This window comes from Charadrius vociferus, unplaced genomic scaffold (genome assembly GCF_000708025.1).
Source record: "Charadrius vociferus isolate BGI_N301 unplaced genomic scaffold, ASM70802v2 scaffold126, whole genome shotgun sequence".
Lineage (NCBI taxonomy): Eukaryota > Metazoa > Chordata > Aves > Charadriiformes > Charadriidae > Charadrius > Charadrius vociferus.
Window position 1 is genome coordinate 2,695,889 of NW_009648894.1, and position 26,412 is coordinate 2,722,300.

Sequence of the window (26,412 nt, forward strand, 5' to 3'; positions counted from 1 at the left end):
GGAGACACCGCCGGGGGAGGGGGCAGGCAGGGGGTGAAGCGTGTGTGTGCGTGTGTGTTGTTGACGACGGTGTTTTTAACCCTTAGATGGTCTCTAGCGAGCCGCTGCTGCTGCCTGTGTCACTGGAGGGCGAGTTCTCCAATAGCATGAAGGAGATGATCGGCGGCTGCTGCGTGTGCTCCGACGAGAGGGGCTGGGCCGAGAACCCGCTTGTCTACTGCGACGGGCACGGCTGCAATGTCGCAGTGCATCAAGGTGAGTAGGCAGGTGAGTGCCAGCTCGCCTGCTCTGGCCTCCAGCTTCGCCCCTTCCTTCTTGATGCTCCCTGTCCTCTGCTCTTAGGCCTACTTCCCCCCCCCTACCCCCCGTGTCCCACCCTTGGCCGTTTTTCTCCCCGTCTTCTTTTCCATCCCCATCTCAGCTCCTTCTTGTCACCCTATTTCCCTCTTTCTAGGGCCACGTGCTTTCTGGTCTGACCAGTCCTGTCATCCTATGTCTTTCCAGTCTGTCTGTCTTTTCCCTCGTGTGAGACTTACTATATTATGGCTATGAGAAAGGAAGAACCCTCCTTCCAGTTTTTTTTTCTCTCCTTCCTCCTCCCCTTGTAGTTATTCTCTGTCTATCCTTTCCAGTCCGCCTTTACACCGTGTTAACAACCTTAGCTGCAGCAGTCCAAAGACTACCTAAAACTCCTCTCCTTTGCAGAACTTCTTACTAGTCTCTGTTCTGGCAATTGTTGCCGTATCTCTGTCTTTCTATACTCAATCCCTGTTGTCCTTGCCTTTCCCAAGTTAGAAAAAAAAATATTTGACGGGCAGCCAATAGACGAGGAGGGTTTAGGACTGGAAGAGAGCAGTGTGCAGGAAAGACTTAACTGTCATGTGATTTCTTCCTCTGCCTGCCTTTCCTTGAATGTCATTTGGCTGATGTTTCCTGGTAGATGAAGAGACTTCCTGTTGTGGTTCCGCAGGGGGAGGGTGCTAGTCGGAACGGCTGATGCTGGATTTGTTTGGATTAGTGGAGGCTGGTTGGTTGGTTTCCAGCTCAACTCAGGAGCTGGCATGTTCCCTGTATGTGTGATTGCTTTGTTTCTGGCAGTGAGTTGACCTTTCTTGTGAGAGCAGAGGGAGAGACTGGATTCTGCTGCTTATATTGTAAGAAAGGAAGTTATGATGACTTTTGCTTTACGGTAGCAGAAATAAGGAATAAGATGGTAGTTTCTCTCTGTCAACTCCCAAGCAGTCATGTGAACTCTGTGGCTGGCCCTTTGACTCCTTCTAGATGGTGAACAAATTGGAGGAGATGGAAAATCCAACATCCAGTTCATTAGTCTGAATGCCTAGCACATGTGAAAATACTACTGTGTGTCTCATGCTTGGTCTTAAATTGTGTTGAAGATTATATAGTAACTGTTTGTTTCAGGTATATGCTCCTCTGTAAACTGACAAGAAATAGCAAGAAATAGTAATAATTTCAGGAGATCTGGAAAAGAATTCAGTTATTCTTGTTAATGTTGGATTGAATGCAGAGGAGAGCTGACAGGATCTAGGAAATTAGTCTGGTTTTGAATCAGTTTTCTGTTGGCTTAGGAGCTGAGTAATGTTAACCAGTAAGTTAACTCTGCTTTTGTGGAATCTTGGGGTTGTGAAAAAGACCACTAAAACGCAAATACTTTTAGAAGTCATACCTGAACCAGCTATTAGTTTTGTATTATCTTGGGCGTCTTCCTTTGCATCTAGAACCTTGCTAATATTTTCAGTGAAAGAATTTGATGATAGCAGCAGTTGGATCTGAAATAGTGGAAACAACAAAAGTCTGTTTTAGGAAGTATTCCTAATATAGAGACATGCTTCAGTAAGTTGGGTACAAGAATATTGAACTGCTTTTTTTTTTTTTTTTTTTAAAAAGTTCAGATCCAAATCTGAATTTGAATCTGGCACAAAGTGTGCAAAGTACTGCTTCTTCTAAATCCAGATGCTGTTGTAGAGGTCTTAAGAAAAGAAGAGCTGTATGTTTTGTTTTACTATATTGTTGATGGTTTATGTTTTGGATTTGATGCATGTGAAGGTGGTAGAGGAAGCATGTCCACTCTTTTTGTAGTCTTTCTATAGTAGAAGTAGTAGTCCTCCTGATTAAAGTTGGTAGTCCTTATTTTAAGTTAAGACAGCAGTATTACCTGTGAGACTTTATTAACTGCATTTTTTGTTCTTACAATTATTTTTAGTTCAGAGGAAACGGCTTTTTAAGTGTTAAGTCATTGGTAAGTTATGGAGGACAAAATGTCTTTGTGTGTTTAAAGAAACTTTGCATGGTAGTGGAAGTATAAGCCAAAGGAAGTCCTGTAACTCAATAAACAATATCACAGTGTATCAGAGCACAAGCATGTGGTTGGCTTTTTTAGGCTTTAGGTGTACTCTGTTACGTGTGCAGATATAAAAGTACTTCACTTCAACTTTGGTCTTTGCCTGACTCGTGTTTCCTTTGGATCTAATTGCCAGCCCTGTCTCTGAGTTGCATTCTGTAATTAGTTTCTTACTCCGCACTGTCTCTTGCTAATTTAAATGTGTGATTGCACATTTAAAGTCTCTGTCTTAATTTCTAAAGAGGAATTCAAAGTCTCCCTCATCTGTGGTTAATATGGACGCAACAAAAACAAGATGTTTTTTTCTCATGTTAAAGAACTTTATTGTACAGTAGGAAGGGCTTATTGATATAGTTTGGTGTGTCAGTACTTGGGTAATGTATTTGAAAACCTGACAACTGATCTTAATATGACTACATGTGTGTATATAATAGGAAATGATTTTATTGACTCTCTTTCATGGAAGGAAAGGTGTATTAGCCAGATGTTTTTTTATGGTACTATTGCATTAGTGTGTTGTTTTTGTTTTTGTGTTTTTTTTTTTTTTTCTTCTTCAGGCTAGCACAAAACCAATAGTATTTTTGCATATGTACTAGAAGATACTAATTTAATCTCAACTTTTCTCTTAACTATTAATTTATCATATCTATTTTTTTTCTAGTTATACACTTAAACCAGATTTTCTTATTTGCATAACATATGATTGTTGGGAATTGGGATATTTAAAACTATGATGTCAGATTCAGGATTTTTTTTTTTTTTAGGAAAATGTTTGGCTTTTTGATTCGTTGTTATTAGTTGTTAAACCCATACAGATATTAGAATATATTCACAGCACTTGTGTTCTATGTTTTCATTCCCTCAGCAGTTCTTAAAGTTTCTTGGTCTGTGGATTTCAAACATGAACAGTATTGCCAAATTACTAATCTCTTTCTGTGGAATTTCTTATCAAACTCCTGGGTTTTTTGTATACTATAAAAATACAGATGACAATCTTGCAGAGAAACCTGTGTGTCTCAAAATATCTTTCCTAAGGGTTTATTTTTTTTTAGCCTGGCTATAGTTGCAACTGATCCTAGACCTGATGCTCAGTTTAGTTTATATTTACAGCTCCATATAAATTTTCAGGGGGAAAAAAAGAAAGGCAAGCTTTGGATCTTTGTTAAGTTTATTATGGATTTCCAACTTAAGACAAGTTATTTTATTCATAAAGAGTAAGAGAACTTGATTGTAACTAAGTGTAGGAATGTCTTATGACAAAGTTAACTTGCTTTTAGTTTTCTCTTAAAAAATACTTTACTATAAATGATGAGTGTTATTGTGAAGTGTTTTACCTGTTTTGCTGCTAAATAAATAGCAAAACAGATCACATATGAAACACTGCTGCTTTTGAATGGTTATATTAATTTTCAAGCCGATCAGTATTTTTTTATTTAACAAATTTTGCATAAATTTTTAAGTGGAAGCTGATTGAACTTCATTTCTAGTACCATTGTGATAGGATTTCATGTGCAATGTATAGATGTCAATTTGACTTAATAAAATGATGTGAGATCAACTAATACTAAGCTTTTTTTATAACATTCATATTAGTAGTACTGTAGTGCTGCTTATTTTTGCTGAAATATTTTGTCTTGTTCAAAACAGCTTGCTATGGAATTGTTCAAGTACCCACTGGACCTTGGTTTTGCAGGAAGTGTGAATCTCAGGAAAGAGCAGCCAGAGTGGTATGTGTTTTGTTTATTAAGTAATGCTAGTTATAATGCTTGTGTGGCTAATGTTTACCCAAGTATCCCAGTAATAATAGAAAATAGCTTAGCTTTCTGTCATAATTCCATCTAGATGCTATTCAGAAAGTATTGTTTTCTTTTTTCATCTTTTTTTTTTTTTTAAAAAAAAGTGGAAATATGTAAATGTCTAAGTATTCTGGCAATTTCTGGGGTAAGGTGTGTGTTTGTTTTTTTCCCCCCAACTGTTTCAAAGGTTATTTTCTTCTTATCTGTGGTGCGGGTTTTATGTAATTTTATTCAGTTTAATATTTTATAGTTAGATATGGGGAGGAAATAGAATCTGTGTCCAGTTTTCATTTACAGCAACTTTAGATTCCCAGTTGAAAGATTCAGTCTAGGAACCCTTAACCAATAAGTAGTATTCTTAATTTTGGAATCTTATGATTACTTGGAATGTGCTACTTCTAATTGAAGAAACATTTTCTTTCTCTGTCTTTTTATTTTTTTTATGGTAAACATTGGGGATTCAAATAATCCTTCTGAACAACAACAAACAACCCTAACACCTTTTTTTTTTTTTTTTTTTTTTTCCCCTGCTTGATTACCTGAGGGTTTTTTCTGGCTTGTATGTTATTAGATCAAGCTGCATGATATCAGGCATTTTTAGAAAAAGACAATCACATTTCTCACTACTTGGCACTTCTTAGTTTGTCTTCCAGCAAAAGATAAAGTGAGAGTATTTAGAGTCTTACTAAGAGTGAGAACTCACTAAGACTAAGCTATTCAATTGCCTCTGAAAATATCTTTCATATAAAAATTGGAAGAAAAGGTGGTGCAACATCTCGGGGGAGTGTGTCAACTATTTCTGACTTTCATATCTGAAGGCAAATGAAGAGCCTGAGACCAAATTTTCAGTTACTGTCAGTAACTGGCAGAGCGTTTACATGAGCTGTTTGCTGTACCTATTTCCTTTTCAAATATAAAGTACTGTGGAAATGGTAGGATGACTTAATGTTGTGTGAATTTTTGGCACAGGATTAATGAATCTTGTTCCTCTACTTTTTCCCAACTTGCCGTTAACATTTTCATAATGCTGTATCAACCTAGACTTTGTTACTCTTTCCAAACCAGACCTGTTGGTGGGAGCAAGGATGGATTGATTTCTATGTGCTCTCCAAGTATTTGTCAAGTGAAAATCAAAACCTCCACTCTTTCTAAAGAAAGGCTGTTTCTTTTCTTGGGTAGGTTGTCAGCAGTGTAAAGTTTTAAGAGCAGCGTTTTTAACGTTGCTGAGTTTGATGTATACAGGTTGACAGCAAAGTTAAAAATGTAGAGGGGGGGAAAGAGAGATGGTGGCTAGCAGGAGGATTTTTCTTGTGCATGATAGGGAATTCTCATCAGGATTTAGGATATAGTTATTCCTGGCTTCTCCTGACACAAGGAATGAAGGAGAACTGTACTGTGTTCTAAAATAAACAATGTCTCGCCACATTCCTTTGATTTCTTGAATTTACCAAAGAGAAAAGCTTGGGTAGGCATTTGCTTTTCTTTGCTGTTTGAAGTTAAGAAGGAATAGTGATGAACTTAACTGAATTCTCTGCCTGGTCTATTCTATTCTTGTTTCTACCTAATGGGTTCTATTTATGGTACAGTTCAACAAGTTGATTACTGATCTTGTTTTAAAAAAAAAATATAAATCTTTCCCATTTGTAATACAGCATAAGTTTAAATGGTTCTTAAGTGAAACTAATAGCCTGTGAGGTAGAACAGATTAGTAACAGTTGAAGTTTTAACAACTACTTGTATATTAGTGAATTAGAAACGTGGTGGCTGTATCTGAGGTGTCTTGGAGAAGCCCTTAAAATTCAAAAACTAAACTGGACCTCTGACTTCAGTATGAAAACCAGAACTTATTGTAAACAGTTTATCAGAAGTTGTAATGCGCTTACTTGCAAAAGAAAACCTCCTTATCACCGCCGTAGGAGACTGAAGCTTAGTTTTTCTGTTGGCCTTTCTGTTTAGAAACAAACCCAGAATTAAATTAACTGTATTACATTGAACATGCTTCCACTTACTTATTTTTAGTCTTTAAGAAGACCTGAGTCTTGCACTCAAGGCGTATTTTTCCCTGCTGATGCTATCTGCATTTCTGTATTTTGTGTTTTTTGGTGTTGTAGTTGCCAGCTGAGGTGAAACTGCAACAGGGGTGGTTGGTTTGTTTTTTTTTGTGTGTGGTTTTTTGTTTGGTTGGTTTTTTAAGATGCAGTTACTGGGTAAATAAATCCATTTTGGTAAGAGACCAGGGTTAGTTGCTTGCACTAAAGTTAGTCTTACTTTAGCAACTGAAAGGAATAGATTAACTCATGAGCATGTAACTCAGGTGAGTCACAGGAGAACTTTGCTTAACAGCAGGTTCAAGCGGTTGGCTTCCCATATACTTTCAGCTGTTATACACTGATGTCTACAGTGTTCCCATTGTTTTGTGTTCTGCTGCTAAGCTGGTACACACTGCTTGTCAGTGAAAGCAGTGGCTAATTTTTCTTTTACTTTTTTTTCAGCCACGCAAACCTCCTGGCTGGTTGACTTGTGCGTTTTTGATAGTGAGATGGTAGCCAGTGTCTTGGGTTTTGAATGGTCAACTACTAGTTGGAGAGTACAGTTCCATACCTGGCGAGTCATACTGACTCTTGGCACTAGCAGAGTCATGTTTTTGTGCATGTGAGAGAAACTGCAATTTTTGTAAACCTGAACTATTTTGATAATGGACATATTGAGGTGTCTGGTAATTATTTGACTTACTTTATAATCATGCATATGTAGTACATAATAAATAGAAGGCTGTGGTCCCAGTACACACCTTTTACAATCACTGTGTAAGTTTTGTAACTATTGCTTGGAAAGTCTTAGTTTTCCCTAAGTCAGCTAATTTATTTTAGCAGACCTGTGATGAGCTTGGAATGTGACTGTCTTCATGATGGGTGGCAACTGCTCCCAGTGTTGCCTGTGTCAGCACCAGCTGTTATTACCCTGCATAGTGGGCCCTTTTGATGTCTTCAGATGTACCTGAAATTCCGAATCAAAAAGCAGGGCAGATGCATGTTGATGTAGGAAAAAGTGATATTAGCGTCTGTGTGAAGATGTATGCATATGGAGTAGTACGTAAGGGACTTCAGGTCCTGACTTGGGGAATTGGATGGTGTCCAGGGACTTGGAGTACTAGTATCCAGAGAGAGACTAGAGAAGCTGAGTTTAGGAACTGTAGCTCAACTGTTGTTCAGAAAGGCTTTTTTCCCCATCATTGTATTATGTACCAAACATCTTTCTTGATGGTCTTATTTTAAGAATGATTTAATTACAGTATATAGTGGGATATAAATAGGTGATGTGTTTATGGTTTACTACAAGCTACTACTATTCGTGCTTATCATGAAGGAGCTGGAATAATCCATGTGATAGAGAAACCAGGCAGCACAGAGGCATCCAACATTTGCACAAACAGTTAGCTTGATCAGGCTTATTAGCTATGTGTAGATGCTGGTCATTGTGAATCCAGCTCGATTCAGAGAGACCAGGAGATCTCAGTACTGAACTTCAGTGTTATAAATTCCAGGAAGTTTTACTACCTCAAGCACAGTCCAGCTTGTACATGTGAGGTTGGATTGTTTATAGCACCGCAGGTGAATTAATATGCTGTTGTTCTGTTTCACTGGAATATATATGTTATAAGCCTGTCATTGCATCTGGAAGAATAAGTTTGGACTTGGTACAAGTTAGTCTAATGTCATAAAGGTGGTGCTTTTTCCACTTGGCATTTCTGTGTTAGTTCTTTTTGATGGGGTGGCATATGAAGTTGAATGCAGTACTGACTCTGAACTGAGTCGGCACATTTGCATGACACTACAACTGGTCTAGTAAAGCCACCTGGATTTTAGTCCTGGGGAATGTGTTGAGGGGGCTGTGACTCCCTGTGGAGCTAGTCACATAAGATTTGAGATAGTATTCATCTGGATCTCAGCTGAATCTAGTGTAACTGGAGTCTCTGTACTTGCACATGTGTTTCTTGGAACTCTATGCGGAGACAAAAAGACCGTCATTGCAGAGTCAGTTTAGATCATATGGTACTTAAAACTTCAGGATTCAGAGCTGTAGAAATGCAGCTATACTGTTTACCTCCAAAGCCAGTTCAGGTATGTTGTGCTCTCATAGTGGCAGGTTCCTGCTAGTAATCCTGCCAGAGCTGAGCTGTTCGTGCATCTGTTGCACAGATGATCCACTGTCTGAACACTCAAGGTTTCTTTTTTTTTAAAAAATCTTTAATATAACCATGGTTGTAGTTCTCTCCAAGCTCCCGTTTTTTAAAAATCTTGCATCACGTGCATCTACAAGTTTGTTACTCTAGAATTGCTCTTACAAGTTGTATGATGTATCCATAGTTTAACACTCCACCCCCAGCATTTATGTAGTATAAAATGACCATAGGTGTAGTATTACTTGCCTTTTGCTGAAACAGAAGGAGGCAAAGAAGGAGGAAATGGGAACGTAGGCTTTTGATATGCAGATAGGTTTGTGATAAGAGCTCTGGCAGCTCTGGCTCAACAGGCTGCCTCCAGGGGAATGGGGTCTGTGTTCCTGTGTTTAGAATCAGTTTTGGTGTGGTTATTACACCTATATCTGTAAACTAGAATGGACATTGATAAATACGGTCACAACAGAGGTGAACTAAACTTAATTTTAGAAGAAGAAAACTTGCTGTTTTCTTTTTTTCTTCAATTTGAAATACTGGCTACCAAATCGTTCAAGACTAATATCCTATGCGTTCTCTTTTAAGATAACTCTTGAAATAATTCTTAAAGAATTTTTGAAAGGAATATTTTTTCAATGTTTAGCCATAATTTTCTTTAAAGGACATTTTATATCAGAATATTACTACAACTACTTTAAGAATACTATAACAAGTAGTAGAAAAATTGCTTTAGTTTTGAGCATACAACAGAAAAATTGACCTATGTTCTTTTGTTATTTGTGTGCCTTTTACACCCATCAGAATAGTAAACTTCTAAATAAGAGAAGGAAAAATGACTGCAAAATATAAATTGCTAGTAGTTTTTTTTTATAAATATGGGAAACTGCTGCTTATTAACAATAGTCTCCTGCTTCCCCTTTACCCCCTTCCCAAAAAAAAACCCCAAAACAACACCACCGTCTGAATGGCCATGCAGTCTGGAAGGTAGTGAATGTTTGTTTATAGCTGGATAACTGGAATAAAAAGTCTGACTAAAGATACTTGGGCACAGCATGTTGTATTGGGTTTGTGTGGCAAGGTTTTGGTAGAAGGAGGGCTACTGGAGTGGCTTCTGTGAGAAGCTGCTAGAAGCTTCCCCCATCTCTGATAGAGCCAATGCCAGCTGGCTCCAAGACGGACCCACTGCTGGCCAAGGCTGAGCCAATCAGCGACAGTGGTAGTGCCTCTGGGATAACATATTTAAAAAGGGGGGGCATTTTATGTCATGTAACGGTTCGATGTCCCTTGATGTGTAGGGATTTCATATGCTCGTCACTTTGTAGCCTTGTTTATTCTTTCATTTGCTTGAAGGACAGAAAAGCTGGAAAATTCAGACCTAGGTCTTTGCAAAAATAATTTTATGTTATTGAACATGATTATACAGGAAAGTTAGAAAGCTCCTAACAAATTATAGTGAACATTTATTGAATTTTTTCATCCCTTTTTGAAGATATGAAAACCCTTTGTCAAAATGCAGCCTGAGAGATGTGGTCAGTCTGAAACTAACATGTGAGACTTGAACAGATTGTTGTAATTTGTTTGTTCTTGAGCAGGGACAGTGGATGTCTCTGGGGTGGGAGTTCGTGGAGGACTGTCTCCTGTGGGAGAGACCCCATGATGGAGCAGGGCAAGAGTGTGAGGAGTCCTCCCTCTGAGGAAGAAGGAGCAGCAGAGGCAACATACGATGAACTGACCACAACCCCCATTCCCCATCCCCCTGCGCCACTGGAGGGAGAGGAGGTAGAGAAATCGGGAGTAAAATTAAGCCTGGGAAGAAGGGAGGTGTAGAGGGGAAGGTGTTTTTAAGATTTAGTTTTTATTTTCTTGTTAACCTACTCTGATTTGATTGGTAATAAATTAAATTAATTTTCCCCAAGTTAAGTCTGTTTTGCCTGTGGTGGTAACTGCTAAATGATCTCTTCCCTGTCGTTATCTCAACCTATGAGTCTTTTTATTACATTTTTCTCTCCCCCCCTGTCCAGCTGAGGAGGTGGAGTGATAGAGCAGCTTTGGTGGGCACCTGGCGTCCAGCCAGGGTCAGCCCATCACAGTCTTTTTGGTGCCCAACAGCGGTGCATAAGGAATTTGAGATAAGGATAATAATTGGGAGAGGTAATGTGCAAAATATGGACGGAATAGAGCTAGAGAGAGAAAAGTGGAATGATATAGGGAATTTCTGTTGTTCTAATTGTGGTGAAGGTGAAACTTCTTTTATTCTGAAATGCTGTGGGTTGAGTAATGTGTATTTCTTGTCTGTTACACAGGTAGGTGAGTGTTTGCTTTGCATTTCACGAGTACAAGAAATTTTCCTGTTCAGATTTTTTTTTTTTTGTATACACAGTGATTACAGAGACATAACCTTATTGCACTGCAACTCAGAAGGTGACAGAATTTCTTAGGGTTGCATAGTGTCTGGTCATCAAGTTTAGGAGTACAAAGGGCAGAAGGTGCTGTAGAAGTGCAGTATAGTTTCTGTGTGTCTTCCAGTCCAACCAGTGAACTGATCCTTATGTGCTGTGTTGTGTGCTGTCCATATCAAAGTGGGAGTATTACTGCTATGTCTGATTGTGTGGCCTTCATGGTTTTTTTTTTTTTGTTTTGCGTGCTGCATTTTTGCCTGCTTGTATGCATACTTGCTACTTGGTTTCTAAAAGCACAGCTGAGTTCATAAGCTTATTTGAAGCACTTCAGTACAGCAGAAAAGGTCTCTGCTGTCTCTGCTGATTAGCTGCAGTTTACCTAAATGTACACCTTGTTTTTGTGGTAATTTATAATTACATTAAGCTAAATATGGATATGTAGAGTATTCAGACTTCAAAACATAGCATTTGATCACTCAAGTACTACTCGATCAAAAATTTTTAACACAGGTATCAATATAACAATATATCAATATATCAATATAGCAGGTTCTTTAGTAAATGCTCTAAAGGTTCTGTGGCAAAATTACTAACCAAAGTGAGACGAGAGCAGAATGTTTTCCATTACAGGGATTGGTTAATTCTTATGCAGAAATGTTTTTTGACTGTTTGTTTCATTGTTAGACCATTAAATCACTGGCAGCAGAAGTGTCTCTAAAGTAAGCAAGGAGCTCCTCAACTGCGAGGAACCTTACTTAAAATGCATGCTAGCATTTTATACCTAGGAATTTTTAGGGTACAGCTGTGGTATGTTGCAGCAGGACAGGGAAGAGAACCATCCCATACTGTGTTTACTTCAGCTAGATTGAATTGGGTCAGTAGGATATTTTCAGTCTGATAACAAAAGCTTGGGTGTTTAGTTGGAAATCCAGCCAAACATGACAGGTATTTGTTATAGCCTTCTGATGCTTTCAATTAAGATCAATGTGTGAATCTTAAACTTCGTGTATGTTTATAATTTGGATTCCTGCAACATCTAGCAGGGCTTACTAGTCCCAAATACGTAGTGGGAGATTTATGGCTTTGGACTTCCGAAATAGGCGTAGCCAGATCTTGATACATGCTGTGTGTCATCACTGTGTTACATTGTACTGCACGTTATCTCTCTTCTAGTTACCTTACATGTATTGAGTAAAAGTATGACTGAATGTCACCTGTAGTACATACTGACTGGATGGTCTTGGAAGAATGCTGATTTGCATGTTGAGTGCCTCTAATCTTCTTGTCATAGCCTGTAAATTTATTATCTGTAGTAGATGTTTTTGACAGAGCTAACTGAATCTGCATATATTTTTATCTGATGCCTTGATAAGGAGAACTAGGTCGAGTGTCTAATTTATCCGGGTATAAAACCCGAAATGCTTCAGGTAGTCAGTCTGTTTTTTCTTTTACCTGTCAATTGTCTGCTCTAAAAAAAAACTTCTCTCCTCCTGGGACAGATGACTGAATAGAGATGGGGCAGAGATTTGGCAAATTTGTCAGCATCAAGAAATGATTATTTGAAGATGGAGATGACTTAATTTCTTAAGTTGTCAAGTTGCAGAACATAGCACTTTGGAAGAGAAGTACTGACAGTATGCGTTCGTTTGCTCTATTAGTGGTGTCAGCCAGTTGGGGATTCGTGAATGTGGCAGAAGATCTTTTGATTTCTGTTGGTTCTTCATTGTGGCTTATAAATACTGTAGTGTGGTGTGAATCATAGGTTGGAAACATTGCAACTTTAGTTTGCTTTTCTTCAGATACCTTGGTTGAAAAATTGTATAGTTAGCTACTTGCTGACTTCTGCTTCAAATACTTGCATGCTTGCAAGCTATCACTTATAGAGCCAATTAGATCAAAGTATTGAAGGTGAGTATGTCATGGGTTTATAAGTAAGGTTTTAAGATACTGCAGGTTGAGACTGTCGATAAGGTATATTGCTATCCAGCTGTAGTTTAGAAACTGATAAATAAGAAAATGTGGATTTCGTTTTGTAGATAGCAGTCTCTGTGTTGGCTGGGCCATGTATTCCTATAGAAGCCTTTGGAAAATGGGTTATGCAATCTGTTCTTTTTACTGTAGTGAAAAATGAAGCTTTGACTCTGGCAAGTATTATAAAGCACAGGGTGTAAAAAAAAATCAGAAATAAACTTTAATGGGAATTTTCAAAATACCCAGTTGGTTTTAAGGAAGGAACACTAAAGATTAGTAAAATATCAGAGTAAAGGGATTTAGTATGAATAGATAGCCTAAGTTTGGTGTGAGTAGAAGTTCAGTAATTTCAGCGGCATCTGTGGATGCTTGTGACTTTTATTGGACTTTCTGGAGGCTTCAAGGGCTGAGAGGGTAATCTTTTCTGATTAGTCTTTGTATGTTGGCAGTATAGGTTTTGCTTCATAGAAGATAGTTTGAAGGGGTGAATGGAAAAACTACATGTCACTGGATTGAGGGCTGGGGTAGGTTATTGCCAGCAGATGTAGACATGGTCAGTCTGGTACGCATCCTGTTGCTGGGTCTGTTTTTGTACTAACTGCCTGTGAATTCTCATCTATTGATAGAATTTATGCCAAGATCTAAATTTCCAGTATACTGGTTCACACCATGCTGCAAATATCTGTGGGTTTTTCTTCTTCTGTTTGTCTGATCTTGCAAAAACTGTTTCTTTTTAGGCTCTAAGGCATTTGTTCTTCTGTAGATACCCTCTGATTAGCTGAATTGCACTTAGGTTTTCTGTTAAGTATAATCTAGTTGTCTGTGGTGTAATTAGTACACTTTAATGTAAGTATCTTTAGAATTTGGCTTCTCTTAAAAGAGGGAGCTATGTTTACATTGGTTGTTCAGTACCATATTTCCTGAATCTAAACCAAACTAATCACTAAAATGACCCCATTTTTTTCCCAGGTTTATTGGGGGGGAAATAGTGTTTTTCTTATTTTCAGTGTTTTCATTTCAGTGTATGTGTGTTGGTGTTTTTTTTAACTTTTTTTTTTTCCTATCAAAGAAATGGACCAAAACACTACAGGAAAGGGGGATGTAGAAAGAAAAGTATAAAAGGAAGATGAGAAAATGTAGGACTATTTCCACTGGACAACATGGAATACTTTCACACCCTTTGGGGGAGAAGGAAAATAAATAGCAAAAACATTCGAAGTGTAGGAGATAATTTTTCATTAAAAGAGAATAAAGAGCTTCAACCAGTTACATATAGGTAGGATGACGTATGTGCAGCATTGGCATAACTGAAACTCGAGACATGATTTGTGATCAACTTTGTATCTGGAGTTTTCTAGATATCCCTTCTCCCCCCCGCCCCCCCCGGAATTTTTACATTTTTTACAATGATGGGTATGTGCCTGCCAGCATTAAATTGTTTTACATAACTGCAATAACTACCCATATGGATATCTTTACCCTTCTAAACCAGATTTTTAACCAGTATTAAGATACTTTTTGTTATCTGAAATAGTAGTGTATAAGACTATCTAACATATTCAAAGTCTATAGGATTGGGAAAGATCATCTTAGGTTTGATAAAGAGTATTAGAGGTGACACTTACATGTTTCCTTCTGCTAACACCCAAGGGTGAGACAAAATTGGGTGCAGTATTGGTGAAGATAAGTGAAGCTGTGCCACAGAACTTGGGACATGAATACCTGGACGCACTCAGGTGTGCTGCAGGCTTCCACAACTCATGATGAATGGGAGACAACGTCGCTGAGAGCATCAGGGGCTGCCATTTGACCCTTCTGATCAGTTGCTTTGCTTACCTTTGTAAATCTGCCCATGTGCTTTTGAGGAGTGTGTTGAGTTAGTGCATTTTGGTATATACAGAAATACCCAGTAGCATGACATGCTGTAAAATGGATGTATTTGGAAGCAAATTCAGAAGAAAAGCAATAAAATGACTACTACTTGACAGCTGACTCTCTCCTCCTAGGTTGATTTTAAGAAAGTCATAAGAATTTAATGGAGTGTGTGCAGGGTTTGTTTTCACTAAAATGTGAACAAAACCAAATGGATTTAACCAGGCTGCTGTTTCATTAATGATTAACAGGAGCAGCAGAATAAAATGTTTTGTATGTCAAGTTTTACCTCCTTTTAATGAAAGGATTGAAAGAGATTGAGTGTCAGGTTTCAAGAACTGTGATACTGATTTTGTGTAACTTGCTGTTTTGTTAATTGTAACTCTAAGGGGCATGTATTGCAATCTCTTAAAGTTGTTCCTTTCCATTAAATACTGTTTGCTTGCTGTTGTCAAGCAATATGAACCAATAATTCTGTGATCAAAATGTACTTTGGATTAAAAAAAAAAACTGTTCTGGAAGCAGAGGTATCATGCTGGATATAGTACAGCTTGGGAGGGAAAATAAGCTTGTAAACTAAACAGTTTGTGTCTATGGCTGATGCCTGTTAAAAAACTTGGAATATATGAATGTCAGGGAAATATCAAACCAAAATTGACTTAATAAATATGTCTGGGGCTGGGCCAAAGAAATATATCTATATTACTACTGGAATTAAATTAGTCTGTTTCAGGTGTGGTGTGTGGTTTTTTTTGTTTTGTTTGGTTTGGTTTCTTTTTTGGGGGGGATGCGGGTGTGGCGATGTTTTGCTGTGTGTTTGTGTGGGGGTTTTTTTTGGGTTTTTTTTTTTTTAAGGCTCTGTTGGAATTCCTTACTTAGAGCAAGCATAGATGATCACACCTCTTGAGCAGGGTGGTTGTGTCCTTGCCATACTCCCTCTCTGTGTTCCTGTTACTTTTTTTTTTTTAATCTGGCATTGTTGTTCATGTGTCCTTACAGAAAGATGGCTCAAAGAAGCGATCCGGATAAAAAGGCGGGGGGGGGGAAGTATTTTAGCTTGCTGATTAGGATTTCCATGTGGTCAAATGAATGTTCTTCCCAGTGCAAGGGAGGCAGTAGAAAGTACACAGCACGGGATGGACAGTGATCTTCTTTTGGCAGCATTGTGCAATTATGTTAGTTTAAAGAGAGCCTGAAGTAAAGTCTGCTGGAACTGCAGCCTGATTTCTCAGCTAACTTTTAGGAACTGTGGTCTATTTAATCTGTTGTAGATCCTCTTGTGTTATTTAGGTTAACAGGTCATATTGAGACACACAGTTTATTGCTTCATTGCAATGCTGAGAATTCAGTCCTGCAAGACTTTACTTGGTTGACAGTCATTATTCAGGTGAATGGTTCCACTGGCCTGCCTTGGACCAGAATTCAGTAAATTACTTGCACAAGAATTCTTTAATCTTTGTTTTCTTATAACAAGAGACAGCATATAATGGATGTCTGCAGATGATGCTTTATGAAACTTGCTCCAAATTTACAGAACCCTGAGGGAAGAACAATGCTATATTGCCACTATTATTTTTTTCTCCTCTCCTACTTGTATAGTCTTGTTCCTATCTCTCTTTATGTTCCCTGTCTACTAGGTGTCTCTTGCTCTTTCTCTTCATTTCAACATGAATAAGGTAGTCTGTTAGATTAAATCAGCTTCTCTATGCCTTTCGTGTATTTCCAATTGAAAAATTAGTAGTTAGTTTAATCAAAAAGAGTCCAGTATTAGATTTGTCTAATGTTATCTACTGGTGGTTAAGGTAGCTGTTAATCCTGGTTAGAATGGAAAGGCATATTTATCTAAAATTGGGGGAAATCTTTGTGGCACGATGCAGTGGAGCCAAATTGGACTGTAACTAACTCAGTTTAGGAAGATGGGTTTATTTGTTTATTAGTAGAGAGATTCAGCTGTTGCTGGTCACTTAAAGCTCCATCCATAAGTAAACTGGAAGCAGGACACACTACATGAACAAAAATATTAAAATAAGGAAATAAATAATAAGAATTATTAAAAAAGAAAATAAATGATAAGAAATTAACTGGACATACACACCCAACTGTCTCCTCTCCTTTCCCCTATAGCATCCTTTGTAACAACATGCATTTAAGCATTTTGAAAGTACCTAAGATTTTTTTTCAATCACTTTGCAAATTCTCAGCTGAAACTGTAACTTTTTTTTTAAAATGCTATGTTGCCATAAGATTTTAAAACTCATAATAAAGTGTTAGTTCAAAAAAAAAAAAAATTATCTACTAGTTGCTTGTCTCAAGGGATGAGGCACACTGCCTGGCAAAGCTACTGGTATTACTATGTGATGCATATTGAAACTTGGGAGAGTAGAAATGGGTGACAGAACCTGCGATCGTGGAGGCTGGGAAGGAGTTAGGCTCATAACCTAGAGGGTGAAGTGGAAGTCATCAGAGTGCAAGTATCTGCACAGTTGTCCAGTTCCATGAGGGCCAAGGGCAGGCATATTGCTCCTTGCCAGCGAGAGAATACTCTGCAGGATGCCCTGCACTCAAGGTTTCTTCCCCTCTCGAAGCTCCCCCCCTACACTTCAGTTTTCTGTCTTGTATCTTCTCTGACTGGTTACAGCCAGGGCTGCAGAGGAGTAATGAGGGAAGACGTAACGGACCTGAGTCCTATTAGAGATATGAGACAAAAAGAAATTAATTGAAACCGAGCTCTGGAGAGACTGAATGGAGCACGCTTAACTCTTCTGCATAAAGGACTGGTTCAGTTCCTCTTGCTGCTCAGTGTCCTGTGATAATTCTAATTTTGTTTATTTTGTGATAAAGTTTGCCCAAGAAGTTTGCTGATTCTTTAATTATTAATGCTGCAGTGCTATGTTCCCTGCCCTCAGTTTTGCTGATACAACTGACTGTGGATTATGCTTAAATTGCATCAGTGATACGATCTGAATTAAAAATGTTAAAAAGTTCATTTCACTCCATTTCACTGATCTGGTTTAGGGGGCAGCCCTACAGATAGTTGGGTCAGCAGCTGAGGGAGTGGTGGAGGGAGAGATTAAGTGAGAGGTGGAAGGAAGAAGAGAACCTCCAAAACTGGTTTTGCCACTAGTGAAAATCTTTGTCAAACTTCCACAGGGTTGCAGAGGTGGGGCAGGATAGACTATGTTAACAGCTTCGCTTGTCTCAGTGATAGATATATCATGTCCGCTCACTTGCCTTTAAGGTGCCAGCTTGCAGCTTTGGGGTGGGAACAAACTTTATTGCACTGTCACCATCAATACATACCGGGCTGCTTGCTTTGAGAATGTAGTTCAGTATATGGGGAATTCACTGAAGTTAACCTACTGCTACTGAGTTCTCTCAGCACCTAGTATTTAATGTTTGGGGAGCTGGAGTGTTAAGATACAGCTCACATGCATATTGCGTATGTAGGAGTTTGTTTAAAATGAACTAATCAGTTCATTTCAGTGGCAAGGAAATCTTTATAATCTTGACTTTAAAAAAAAAAAGGTGTAATGCTCCCAGTTTGCAGGCAGCTTATAGAATGGTTCAGAAGTTTTCAACCACTTTTATCTCTAAATTTCAGCATAAACTTAATGCTGCCTATCAATAAATTGCTGGTGATTTCAGTGGATGAATGTGAAGGAGGGATGAGTGAAGCAAAAGACAAAAAGGAGCAATCCTAAAGATTCTTCTTCATGCATGCAGCTGTCTATACCAATATACAGAGCAAAAATAATTTAAGAGCTTTTCTGTTCTACCCTTTGTGAAAGCCTCTTTGCTGCTGATATAAATTTTCTTACAGGTTGAGAGGAATAGATAGCCCTCAAGATATGCTTCAGCCATATGAATTTCAGGAATGGGATTTCTCATTCCTCAAATAAGTTTGGACAGTCTGTTTCTGAGGCACTTCTAGCATCGTAGGCTCCTTTATCTTCTGACTTGCCAGTTAGCTGGTAACGGAGAATGGTACTGTTCAGAGAACAGAGATCTGTCCTGATGCCAGATGTCCCTCTCCATTTGAAGGATATGGTGTTAAGCTTGCATCTGATGGTCAGACTGTTCTTCAGTTTCTTAAAAAACTTGTTAGATTGGTATGCTTTGAGTTGTCCCTAATTTGGGAATATATAAAGGTTTTAATAAGGTGATTCCTAGGTATAGGATCTCCTATAATGGTGTTTCTTTGCATGTCATTTGGAGCAGTTGACGTGGAACGTATGTCAAATCTGTTCCATTTCTGTCATCTCTGAAGTGATGTGGAATTGGTTCACGCTGCTGTAGGACACGTAGGGATAAACTTGATATTAGGAACTTGATTGAGGCAGCAATACTGGAAACGTTTTCCTGGTGTATGTCAGAAGAATGTGATGTCAAACTGCATGTTTCCAGGCATGCAGTCTTGGAGAATTTCAGGGATGAGTCAACTTCTGACCTCCTTTTTCTGAGACAGAAAGTGAGATTGTTTTTGGTCTCTCAGGCTAAGTGAGAGTCAGCAGGGACTGTGAAGTCAGCCACAGTATGTGCACCTGTGCTGATTATATCCATGGCACGTCTTTGTGATTGACCGCCTTGGTGAATACAGAGATCCTAGGAGAAGGAAATAAGAGTAGGGAATCTTTGGAGTGTGCCCAAGTTTCTTACCAAGCGAGTCTACCCTGTGCTATAGGTTTTGGAGGCTTGTCTCCGGAATTTTAGTGTGTGGAATCCAGGCATAAAAACTTGGAGATAGAACTGCGAGTAGCTTTAATGTGTATCATAATTTCAAGATCCGCAGGAGAAACCTTTGTTTGTGACAAACTAACATTAATAGTCAAGTAAAGGTTAAGGGAAAACACACCCATTCGCTTTCAAAGAATGGTTGCTTCCTTAATGTCAGCTAACAGTTTTGATGTGTGTGGTTTCTTTTTCAATGCTCCTATGATCATTCTATTTTTTTATTTTATTTTTGCTTTTTTTTCCTAGAGATGTGAATTATGCCCTCATAAGGATGGTGCTTTAAAGAGAACAGATAATGGGGGTAAGTTTTATTCTTATTTTTTGTAAACTCTCTTAGTAAGTCTGTGATATTATAGGGATCCTAAACATAAATGAAAATACTGGCTGGTTTGGAAAGAGAGAGCTATTTTACAGTAAGCTTTATTTGTCCGCTTTAGGCTGAATATAGTTTGAAGATATCAATCATTATTCTTAGTTTTATTTTTAGAAAAAAAAAGTTACAATGAAGGGTAAACCATTTTAAAATTTATCCTTTTTACCCATTAAAATCGTATGTTATGTGTATTTAGTTGGAGTTTGAACATTTACAGAAAGCAGTTGAAAGTGCACCATTCATGGAGGAAAGTGGAATTTTTATGTCTGTAGCCCAGACTGAATGCATCAGTGCATTTTCAAAGAATAGCTCTTTCATGCCTGATTTACTAATAGGTTCTGTAACAAAGAAGTTAGAGCTGAAAAGTTGCAGTAGTGATTACCTGTGCCTTGCATCTTTCTGATTTCATCGTTCAGGTTATCACCAATTGTTTGAAGTAGAACAAAACCAGTTTTATTTTCAGTAATTTTACTTTTCAGTTGTCTCTTCTAACTGACAGTACTATGAAATTAACAGTGTGTTTTTCAGACAGTGTCTGCTTCTAGCAGTGATAATGCCTGATGTTTATAGTTAATACCAAGGAATGGTCTGCAGAGAGGCTCTTGTTTATGCTTATTGCTCTAACAACCAAGGTCAGCTAACTTTATTATGTACCAACTTGGAGGGGCAGAAGTAGAAGACCTTAGATGGATTGCATTTGTGAGGAGGAGTGGGCAGGAGAGGTGACCCAAAACTGACCAACGTATTCCGTCCGATCTGCCTCATGCTCAGTATAAAGCTGAGGGATCAAAGGGTCAGCTCTCTTCAGTTGCCGGCATCCGAGGAGGACTCTGTCCGTTCTTCTGCCTTTGATCCCAATTCATGTGTTCCTGAATCTAGTTCCCATCTGCTGCTGAGTCCAGTCTGGGATTTACCCAGTGCCTGCTGGCAATGTGATCTTCATCCTGGGTTTTGTATATATTTTATTATTTTCTTATGAATATTATTATTTTTTCATTTTAATTATTAATATTTCATTAAAGCTGGTTTAGTTGTTTTTTCAACCCATAAGTCTCTTCCTTCTGGGAAGTCTCTTCCCTTCTGGGAAGGAAGAGAAGAGCTAATGGAAAGCATCTGTCATTTGTTTTGTGGCCAGCCCAGCCTAAACTGTGACATCAGTTCTGCTCCTGCTGAGTAGAACTGCCAGAGAAAGTCTCTGCTGAATATCCTTTCTTGATTATGTTTATATTAATAGCTGGGTGATACGAGTGAAAATTTTCAAATACATTTTCAATCACTTCTGGAATTCCTTCTCTCTTTACTAGATGCTTCTAAATTCCTGTCCATCAGCTACCTGTAAATAGCCCGGTCATTCTGATACTGAGCCCTTTCTCTTGTGAGAGGAGAAAGTATGATCAGGAGTTTGGATTTCATTTGGACAGTCTATGTAAATTGTATTCTGGTGATCTTATGCTGCATGTGTAATAATCTAACTGATTTATATCTTAACTTAGCTTAGTGTTGATGCAGATTTGCTATTTCTTTTGCAGTTGAGTTGCAGGAACACAGAGCCTGCTTGTGTTTGGGCTGATCTGCCCTTTCCCTTGTCTACGCTTTGACTGCAATGTACAGTCAGTACTGCTTTAGCATTCACCATTCTGGTGTCTGCTTATCTCAGACATGTTAGTGAACTTTGTGTCATTTGTGAGTATTGGGAGATCGTATCAAGTCTGTGTGTCAGTGAAACTACCATCTTAAGTGTCAGCCCAGTACTTTAGCCTTAAAACTATTCTTCTCAGATAGGTTGATATGTGGCAGCATTGAATTCGCTTCTTCAGAAATGGCAGCTGGACACTTGCTTTTTTAGGAAATAAGTAATTAGAAAGCCTCAAACGTCTTGAGATACACATAAAATTTGTGAAGTGTGAAGTAGCTGATGTGTTTTCTGTTCTTATAGTTAGTGTTTGGGAATGCCTTGCTGTTCTGTATGGTAATTTTGAAACTTTTTCTTTGTGTAAAGTCTCGAGAACATATTTTGACAGTTCATCAAAGTCTGAACATCCTATTGGTTATCTCTCATAGCTGTATTAACTGTAATTATGAATTCTTGTCTGATAGTGAGTTACTGTGTAATTATTTAAGTTTAAATAGCAAACATCTTACACTGTATGAACAGTATTGTTCCTACCACAATTTTCATGACCAACTATTTTCATCAGTGAATAGCCTTTTCAGCTAAATGAAATCAGTTCCCTGATCCAGCTGACCATGCTGGTGCTGATGTAGGGACATGACCAGGACCATTCTGTTAGCAGTGGGCTGTACATTAGCTGTCTTAAATCAGTTGCACAGCTGTACCTGAAAGCACCCTAACCTTACAGCTCTTATGTAATGGTGTTATTTTGCCTTTAAGAACTTTGGGGCACTATAAGATAGACATGACAAAGTAGTCTGGGAATCAAAGGTGTTGCTTTTAAATATTATTGACTGACTAGAAAATAGTGATGGTGGTGTATAGTGTGGTTCTGTTGGTGTGTTGTGGGTTTTTTTATACTCCGCCCCCCAAGTGGCATGAGGTTCCTTTGTGTGCATTCTTCCTCTGTCTGCCTTGCATTTTACTGGCCTGTTACTGCTTGTCTGACTTTCTGGAGATCAGCACTTCTTTAGATTTTCTTTTTAGTTTTTATATTTCTGGTTGGAGACATCTACCGTACCTTAGTTGTGCTTGTCAGTACATTGCTGAGGGGTATTGTTGGGTTCTGCAGAATGACAAATACGGAATTACAGTTTTCAGTGATACTATAAATATGGATTCTTGAACCAGTACTGTTATGGATCTTATACAGAACTTGAAAGTGCTGGCCTGAGATAGTGAGAGGAGAGGAGCATGTCATGGAGGCCCAACAACATTTGGCCTGCTCTTTATCAGTATGAGCTAGATTCTTGGGAAAGTTGTTGTATGCCTTCTTGGAATGCTTTCCCAGCCTACAAGTAGTTACATTTTGGAACTTCTTGAACAGAGATGGTATTTTTGTTTTTAATGGAAGAAGAGTCTGTCACGCTATTAATGTGTCTGCTTCTGTATAACGGTTTAGTGTCTAATGTTTTGTGGCAAGGCATTTTGCAGGTGATCTCTACAATGTGTCACAACGTACGCTGGTTTGTTTTGAACCTGTTACCTCACGGTTTTATTTGATGCTACTTGGCACTTGCTAAGTGATAGCAAGTGACAAAAAGCAGGTATCCTATTCACCTTTTCAATACCTCTTCTGGCTTTATAGACCTCTGTCATGTTCTTCTTTTGTCTCCTTTTCAGGGTGAAGGAGCCCAGACTGATTGGGTATTCCTTGTACGGAAAACTGACCATCCCCTTTACTCTTCCCCGTATGTCTTTCAAATGGTACTTAATCCTTACAAGAGCTGAATGTGAAATTTTAGAGAAACAAATCTGCTGTACATGATGCCATGGAATCTCTAGACTGCAAAATGATTACAGCATGGTTTAGTGTTCCCTAACATAGGCTACTAATATAATTATTGGTTGCCATTTTTTGGTACAAATTTTTCTCATTAGTTGCAGAATATCTTCACTAGCCTAAACATTCACACCACCTCAAAACTAGGACAGATCCTGAAATTGGAATGAAAGTATGGATTTTAGCAAGGCTTTTGCCTGAAGAATGCTCTTAAAATCGAGTGCTTTGTTTTCTGCATTTGCTCTGAAAACAGAAGGTGTGGGTAATTTACATTTTTGAGGCATTGGTTGTGGTTTGGGCCAGACTGGCCACTGAAACGAAAGACAGATACTCTCCCCCACCTCTCTTTCCAATGAGAGGAGGGAGAGAGAGAGAGAGACTTACGAGGTTGAAAAAGAAATTAAACTACTTTAATGAAAATATTAATAAAATAATAATAAAAAAGAAAATAATGAAAAATATGTAATATATACAAAACTGTATTGAGTTCCCAGGATGATGATCATGTCACCGGCAGGCATGGAGAAAGTCCCAGACTGGACTCAGTGACGGACAGGAACTGGATTCTAGATCGGGGTTCAGGAACACAAATCCGGGATCAAAGGCAGACGAACAGACAGAGTCCTCCTCGGATGCTGGCCATTGAAGAAGGAGGGCTGACCCTTTAAACCCTCAGCTTTTATACTGAGCATGAGGCAGAAGGGATGGAATACCCCGTTGGTCAGTTTTCGGTCACCTGTCCTGACAGCTTCTCCCCGCAGGTGCGACCCCTCTACCCTTTTCTGCTTCTGACCCTTCAATGGGGCATTTAACAAAGTTAGCTGGCCTTGGGTGTTACAGCAGTAAGTATAAGCAAGAGCCTCTCTGCATACCATTCTTGGCATAAATTATAAATAATCAGGTCTTATCACTCTGGGAGCGGGCTACAGGCTTAAAAATACGCCGTTAATTTCAGAGTTCAGTTAGTTAAAAGAGGCTTAGCTGAAAAGTAAAATTGATTCTGTTTTGCCTCAAACCAGGACAGGCATTAACTGTTTTTACAGCCATAGTTAACTCTTCACTATTTGGGTTATTGGAGGTGAAGCGGGATAGGGGAAGTTCAGTTATCCTAGATAATAGTGACTGTACTAGCCAAGTGGTTTCTAAACAGTGTTGTGGAAACATTCCTGTTGGTGTTGGAAACTCATGCAGATGGTTCTGCACTGAGTTGCTAGTGTGTCTGGATCTTGAAGGAGTGGAGTTCATGTGAAGCACCAAGTGGAAATGCCATTTTTTGTTGCTCGTAGCCTTTTTGGTACACTGGAGAGTACACAGGTGCCTGTTGTTGGCTTGTTGACAGTGGCTGCTGTCACTGTACTCAGAACCTGTAGCAAGCCCAGAGAGATAATTCTGTCTGGGTTTGATTGGAACGCATACTAGTCTGTTTCAGTGCCTCTCCTATGCTTGCTGTTGTCAGATACCTGAACCGACCCTGAGCAGAAGCAGCTAAGGTCTGGTTGTGCATGCTTTTTCAGTCTCTTCACACTGTGAAAATGGTCATTCTGCTCCTGCACTTGCACAGATCTTGGAAACAATACAGCTGCATTTCGCAGAGCGTAGCCTGGACTAATCCGTGCGGTGACTTATCTGTCAGCGGGTTATCCATGCTAAGGATTGTTAAGAGTTGATTGTATGTAGCTGCACATTTGATTTAATTAATTTGTTAAGAGTACCGGGACATTGCATAATTATGATCAGGGTGATTGTAAGAAATTTTAGGAAGAAGCTTTGAATACGTTTTAATATTTTGGCTGCCTAATATCTGTGACTGTCTTACAGCTGTAGTTAAGTTTTGTGAACAAAAGATAGTCTTCCCTATATGTGGACTTCGCAGAATTTGGTTTTGCATAAACATCAGAACTTTTTCAGTGTTCAGAGACTGCAGTTCTGTAAATTGTTAGGTTATTTACTGGTGTTTTATTTATTTAGTTAATTATTGATTGATACTAAAAGTAGAAAAGTAGGGTTGAGTTGAAAATGGAACTTTTTACGTTTAATGTATTTATTGACAGAATTCCTTGCTAAATTTGATATTCATGTTCATTTAGAGGCACCACTATGGTTTTAAACACGCGACTGAGTATAAAAGTTTTTTAAAACAAGAAAGACTGATATGTATATGATTTGTTTATTGATTTGTTGTCTTATGTGCAAGAAGGCTATTGAACAAGAGATTAAACTTTTCTTTAGCTTTGTACTCTATGGATTAGTAGCTGGACAAAATATAAACACATTTTTTTTGCAAAATAGGAAAGCATCAAGTGAGTATTTGTTTGAAGATACCTGAGAACTGTAGGCTGTTTGGTGGTTTTGGGCCTTTTCAATTCAGTAGTGTTTCCTTACCTATTGCAGTAATTTCCTTTGGGTTTTTGACACTCAGTGAGGAGGAAATAAAAACATGACCATTTGAACTTATTATAGTTTTTCGAATCCCAATTCTTTTATCTTCTCATAATACTGAGTAGGCGGTCTGTTTTTTAAGCAAATTGTTCAGTTGTATCTAATATTGTGCATCTCCCATTTTAATAGTTTTCTTACAGTAAGCTTTGTCCACAATGTTCTGTAAGCCTAAAAGGCTTGATTTCGCTGTACAAGTTGTTACTTTGAAATCTGATTCCACTGGATGATGATCAGGAATGCTGTGTAACAGCATTCTTTGTGTGACTTTTCACCAAGACTTCTTTCATGCAGCTGCTTGGGAAAAGGCCAGCTAACAATGCGGTGGTTTAATGTCATCGTCCAGGCCCTCTTCCCATCCCCTGGGTTAGCACTGGGATCTCCGAAGTCTATAAAAACATCGTATGCTAGGTTTTCCTATTGCTGTTGTTGTTATTAGAGTCAGCAGCTCTCACCATCATGTTTACTATTCTGATGAGTTTTCTTGGTCTTAATGTCTAAGAATGTGCATGGTATCATGTCACATGTACACATTTAGGCGTATGCATTTTCCAAGAAGTGCTTACCTACAAATGTACTGGTCCTTTTGTGCTGATTTGCAGGAGTTTGTATGTGTTTTTTGTGTTTTTTTTTTTTCTTTTTTTTTTTTACTGGTAAAGATTTTAAAAATGGATAAACAATTGAAAGTATTTAACTAATATAAATATACATATTACCATGTGGCCTATATTGTATATTTATATTGCTAGTAATCATTATATATAACTAGGAAGATTTTTTTTTGAGCCTCAGATAAATATTTATGACATTTCTTCCTTTCGTTGTATGAAAGGATTTCTT

The 26,412-nt window shown here is 38.4% G+C and overlaps 1 protein-coding gene across 2 annotated transcripts in view; it reads left to right on the forward strand.

Annotated features, from left to right (window-relative positions):
• Position 1: 1 nt before the first annotated feature.
• Positions 2–26,412, forward strand: part of MLLT10 (myeloid/lymphoid or mixed-lineage leukemia (trithorax homolog, Drosophila); translocated to, 10) — a 132,114-nt gene continuing 105,703 nt past the window's right edge. For both annotated transcript variants that reach the window (XM_009887132.1, XM_009887133.1), the window contains exons 1-3: positions 2–255; positions 4,010–4,089; positions 19,555–19,609. In XM_009887132.1, the coding sequence (XP_009885434.1) occupies positions 87–255; positions 4,010–4,089; positions 19,555–19,609 (304 nt within the window). In that variant the 5' untranslated portion in view covers positions 2–86. The remainder of the gene's footprint in view (positions 256–4,009; positions 4,090–19,554; positions 19,610–26,412) is intronic.